At 50.8% G+C, this 5,731-nt stretch overlaps 1 protein-coding gene across 1 annotated transcript in view; it reads right to left on the bottom strand.

Moving 5' to 3' along the window:
* The window catches only part of RRM1 (ribonucleotide reductase M1), a gene marked incomplete at its 3' end in the record, with an annotated part of 11,024 nt that overhangs the window by 3,822 nt on the left and 1,471 nt on the right, over nt 1-5,731 (bottom strand). Inside the window, exons 2-9 of the mRNA XM_010133451.1 lie at nt 5,356-5,533; nt 5,152-5,252; nt 4,447-4,506; nt 3,473-3,512; nt 2,587-2,749; nt 2,050-2,191; nt 1,254-1,337; nt 603-764 (exon numbers count right to left, since the gene is read on the bottom strand). Coding sequence (XP_010131753.1) covers nt 603-764; nt 1,254-1,337; nt 2,050-2,191; nt 2,587-2,749; nt 3,473-3,512; nt 4,447-4,506; nt 5,152-5,252; nt 5,356-5,533 — 930 coding nt within the window. The remainder of the gene's footprint in view (nt 1-602; nt 765-1,253; nt 1,338-2,049; nt 2,192-2,586; nt 2,750-3,472; nt 3,513-4,446; nt 4,507-5,151; nt 5,253-5,355; nt 5,534-5,731) is intronic.

Consider the following 5,731-nt stretch of genomic DNA (forward strand, 5'->3'; position numbering starts at 1 on the left):
AGCCTGGCACACGCCTGCACAACCCCAACGGGCAACAAATGCCTCCTCAGGGGCAACCTCAACCTCCCCTGCAACAACTGCAGGACGGTTCCTCTCATCCTGGTGCTTGTTCCTGGGGAGAAGAGACTGAACCCCTCCTTCCTCCAACCTCCTGTCAGGGAGTTGTGGAGAGCCAGAAGGTTTCCCCTGCCCTCATCAGACTTATTTCAAAAGTTATCTGAATATTTATGAGCAAATGACACTTTCACACCTCCAATGACTGCTCCTCTGGCTATAATCCATTTTAAAGCAAATACAACCATTCATGTGAATTTACTGAGAAGATTTTGGTGCTGTAAGGAAACCCCAGAGTAAAAATTTAGCATAATAGTCCAAGTGAGTACACCAGGGGGTGTGGGATTACGCACTGAAGCAAAGAATCCCATTGGGATTCTCCTACTCCCTGCTCCACCCTCACGACCTCAATTTCAAACAAGGCACAGCAGCTCTTTCAGGAATTCCTGTGCTGCCTGAAGCTCCACAGCCCCTCATAAGTGCCATCCCAGGGCTTCTCACTTGCTTCTCCATTCACAGACCCAGTTTGCACCAGTCAAGCTTCTCACCTGGTTGGTTTCAACTCTCTTCATGAAGAGATCAGGAATCCAGAGGGCTAAGAAGAGATCTCTGGCTCGCTGCTCCTCCTTCCCAGTGTTCTTCTTTAGGTCAAGAAACTCAAAGATGTCCAGATGCCACGGCTCCAGGTAAATGGCGAAGGCCCCGGGTCTCTGAGGCAGAAAACAGTCAGGATAGGAACAAATCAACCTTTGAAAACAAAACCTGCTGCACTGAGTGCACACAACACCCTGACCTCTCTGGAGCCTCGTTACTGCACTGCCCACCCACATTCTGGCATCACTGTTGCTCTCCCGTAGTGGAAGTGGGTCCTGTTACCTGTCCTGTGTTCTCAATTAATAATTATTTAGCACCAAAGATAATTTCCTCTGTGTAAGGGGGAGCTGGGCCAGTCTAGATTTACTGTCCGTGCCTCCAGCAACCTTCGTGCTGTGTGAAGACGAAGGACTGAGAACCTTCTCCAGCCTTACACCAGATGCACCCACGTGATCAAACGCACGGCGCAGGGAACACCCGCACATTCCCAACAGGGTAATGTCACCTACAACCCCGTCACCAGCTCACTGGCATTACTGGGCCAACTCTGCACAGAAGTGGAGCCAAGGCTCCCTCTGGATCAGAACTCAATGGAAAGCCGGTACCTTGTTTCCACCTTGATCCACGTAGCGGGCCGTGTTGTTGTAGACCCTCAGCATCGGAACGAGCCCGTTGGAATTCCCGTTTGTCTGTGGAGGCACAGGAAAGCCATCAGTACTGAGCAACAACTGCCTGAAGAGACTGGCCTACACTGCATGCCTTCTACTCTATTTTATTTTATTTGGTAGCTGCTTTCCCCCACCTTTTATTTTATTTTATTTGGTAGTTCCTTCTCCCCGCCTTTTATTTTTTGGTGGGCTCTTCCCCCTGCCTTTTATCTTATTTGGTAGTTCCTTCTCCCCCTCCTCTTCTATTCTATTTTATTTGATAGTTCCTTCCCACCCCCCTTTTATATTATTTGGAAATCTTGCTTTTTTTTTTTTAAATAGACAAAAATGTCCAGATCAGCTACTGGTCCCAGAGTTAGATGCACCTCCCACCCTCTTTACTCCACATCACGTCATCTAAAGGCTCGCAGAGGTGACATCTGCTGCCACAACTAAACCACACTCAGGTCCACAGATGGTCTGGAGCAGCTGGACGTGCAGAGAGGGCTGATGCCCGAGTCCCTGAGCAGCAGTTAATACATCAGCAAGTGGGAATTGTCTGATCTAACAGTGGAATAAGACCCTCTTCTGGGAGGACTCCTACCAGGACCACCACGGAAGAGCAACCCTTTTGCCTTCTAGAGTACTGCGCAGGGAGGGGCTGCTGCGCTGGGCTGACCCAGGAGCTGCAGCGCGTGATGGCAACCGAGAGGCAGCCTTTTCCCGCTGCTGGCAGCTCCGTTCGCGCACTCACCCCAGCAATGTAACTGCCCGTGGCGCGGATGCAGCTCACGGCCAGGCCAATACCCCCAGCCGACTTAGAGATGAGTGCGCACTGCTTCAGGGTGTCGTAAATGCCCTCAATGCTGTCATCCTTCATGCACAGCAGGAAGCAGCTGGGGAGAAGAAAGCACTTTAGCTACCGAGGTGAACACAAAGGAGGACTGCAGACAGACCAAGGGAAAACGCCAGATTTTTAATCTGCAAAGCAAATAAACGTCACAAAACCAGCAGCTATAAAGGGTGATAAAGGAGTTCTGGAGAACATCACGGCCACGTCAATATTTCCATTCCCTCCAGAAGTGCACAGAAACCTGGGTATTTTTCCCCAAAGCCAATGCTAGAGATCAGCTTAACTTTGACATCAGCTTCTCACAACCTCCTAAAACAGCTCCCAAGACTCAGTTGCTGTTTTGAGAAGCTGCCACAGCATCTCTCTGGAACAGCCCCCAGCTCCAGAACTTCACCTTCACCCAGTTAAGCGTTGAGCAAACTCTGCAGCTGACGCTACCTGGAGAGCTGGGGCCGGTTGGTGCCAGCGTTGAACAGCGTGGGGGAGGCGTGGGTGAACCACTTTTCTGACAGCAGGTTGTAGGTCTCGATGGCAGCATCAATGTCATTTTTGTGGATCCCCACCGCCACTCTCATCAGCATGTGCTGAGGGCGCTCAGCAACTAGCCACAAAAAGCAGAGGAGAAAAGAAAATGTCAGGGAGACAGTTATGATTAGCACAGAGAGGCGCAGAGGTCACAGCAATGAGCTACAAACATGCAAGAGGGTACTTGAGAGCCATGGTTTTCATAGAATCCCAGAACAATCCCAGTTGGAAGGAACGTCGGGAGGTGTCTGGTCCAACCTCCTGCTCACAAAAGAGTCGCTAAGAGAATCGGACCAGTTTGCTCAGGACTTTACCCAGTCAGGTTTGGGACAGCAACTACATAACCCCTCTCAACAACCCACTCTAGTGCTCAGCTGTGCTCATGGGGAGGACAAACCAACCAACCCCACCTGTATGAAGGGTGAAAACCCAACCAAACACCCACTCAGTTGCTCTCTGGGTTTATTACTCCACAGTTAAACAGTTGCTCAGGTCACACTGCCAGTATGTGGCACATCCAGGTAAACCTGCCACCACCTTGCTCTTAACTGACCAACTGCTCCTCCTGCAAGGGCACCACAGCCAACAGAAAAATCCTCTTCAGCTGAAGAAGAGGAGCTGGACTTGCCCAGAGATCACCCACTCCAAACATTCTGCTATTCTTTTACAGCAGCACATGGTGCTTCCACTGGGATGCTTTAGGGACAGCTAAGAGGTGGCCCCCCGTCTCCTCAACCCCTGCCCTGAACCATGGACTTGACTTTGAACACCACCTGAAGCGGACATGGACGGGTCCTACCTTTGGAGTTGATCTTCAGCAAGTAGGAGCGTTCCAGAGTCTTTGAAGAAAGAGAGAGCGAGCGAGCGGGTTTAGTAGACACACACATTTCTGCTTTTGAAAAATCCCACCAGCTCCAACTGGAGCACCTTGTCCCAGCTTCAACGGAAGCTCCAGCACACCCGAGCTCCTCTCATTAACCACGGAGGGTACTGGGGCAGTAATGACTGAAACAGCCAGGAGGGGATGTTGGGAACTGAGCATCTGTACGTGTATAAAAACATAGCCTTGCTTAGAGGTCCCCCCCTTTCTCTCCATTCTTCACCCACACGAGTTGTTTCTGCGCTGTAAATGCCTCCCCCCAAACCAGAAGGCATCATGTCAAGCATGGTGATGGAATTGCCATGCAAAGACCCCCCAGTTCTTAAAGAAATTCCCCAGAGCTATCTGAAACGCTACAGAATAGTGGAAGACTCTTCAGAGTCACGCCCTGAATCAGCATGTTCCAAGGGGAGCAGGAGGAGCAGATGGTGGGGACGCAGCAGAGTGGACTGGGGGGGGGAGATGTTCCAGCAGCACAGAGCAATCGTGGGATAACACACTGGGAGTTGTTGGTACCCAAAGCTGGAGGGTGTGCGAAAAAATAAATCCCCTTTTTGGTTTATTAAGAACCAGATGATTTCCTGGAGGAATGGCACAAGCTGGGAAGCTTCCAACAGTGCTCAGTGCCAGCGGCTGCAGGACGGGGAGAGCCCAGGAGTGCAGAATCAGAGTGGTCAAGGGCACACAAGGAAGCCAGGAAGAACAGACATGGTTCACCCTGTCAGGCAACTGCTGCGGGTAGGTACTGGGCAGTTTTTACACACCCACTGGTGTCCCACCAACTCCAGTGCCCTCCTGGCCCCAGTCGAGATGACTCTGCCAGTATCCCTGTCCTTCCCCAAAGGCTCAGCTCAGGACAACATCAAACATTGTCAGGAGTGACGTGCTTTTACCTTAAAACCGAAGTAGTTGTAGGAGAAGTCTCGGTCATAGATAATGGCAGAATTCAGGCGCTGGGGGAAAAAAAATAGAGAAAAATGGACATTTACGGTCAGCTCTTTAGTGCCTCGCAGTGAGGTCTAACAACACCGTCATTGCCGGGCACTTCTGCCCTCCAAGGCCTGGTGAACCACGCATCGGAAGAGTGAGTAGGAAAGAGCCTGGAACAATGAGCTGACGGTTTTAACCATTTGTTTCCAAGCAAGAGTGCACCATCTCCAGCTCCATTCTACTCACACCTAACGATACACTAAGAAACACAAGATAGAACCAAAATACCAACACGGCTTCCCTGTAGAACACAGACCTGGAACAACCTGAAAGCAGAACCCACACCCCACCTCTCCCTTCTGCGTGCACACATCGCACTGCGACACCCAAAGGTGCTTTTCAGCCAATTAATTAGCACTGCCGATCGTGACCACGAGGAAATCCAAGACAAGAGATTCTACTCCAGGAACATCCTTGCATGAAGGAAGTTCCTACATCCTCTCTTTTACCCTCTCCAGACGGAGCAGTTGGCACCTGCACTGGCTTCTGCGGTGGCTTTTGGTCCCAAACGAGGCATGGCTCGCTTGAAAATACAATCATAAATTCTCTGGACTAGTTCACTGGGTGTTTAAAACATAGAAGTGAAGCAAAAAAAAAAAGTTACGTACATCTTTGTTGGCCAGAACGATATCTAGAGTTTCTTTGGATATCATCGGTGAGTGCTTCCCGTTGTTAGGATTCATGTAGTTGTAGAGATCGTCCATCACATCTGTGACAGAAAGGTGTGGGAAACCAGTGCTTTCCCCGTTTAGACCCCCAGGAAGTCCCGCTCCCTCCCTCTCGACCACCAGCTGCGTGCGCCCCAGCCTCACCACTGAACATCTTCTTGGTTTCCTTGTGCAGGTTGGAGACGGCAATCCTGGCCGCCAGGATAGCATAGTCGGGGTGCTTGGTGGTCAGCGTCGCGGCCGTCTCGGCAGCCAGCGTATCCAGCTCCACCGTCGTGACACCGCTGTACAGCCCCTGAATCACCTTCATGGTGATCTGGGCCTGGAACGGAAAATTCTGAAGGTTAATGCCTGGGGTGGGGGGGAAAAAAAAAACCCTTATGCTTCAGCCATGGGAGAGGTAAGACGCTTCACTGGAAGAGTTACTGCTTTGTTTGAACAGGAAAGCAAATCAAATACCAAACCCTCCTGGTGAAGCACTGGCTCCTCTCAAATTTTGATATAATCCTGGGGCAGAAGG

Source organism: Buceros rhinoceros, unplaced genomic scaffold, assembly GCF_000710305.1.
Source record: "Buceros rhinoceros silvestris isolate BGI_N320 unplaced genomic scaffold, ASM71030v1 scaffold17060, whole genome shotgun sequence".
NCBI lineage: Eukaryota > Metazoa > Chordata > Aves > Bucerotiformes > Bucerotidae > Buceros > Buceros rhinoceros.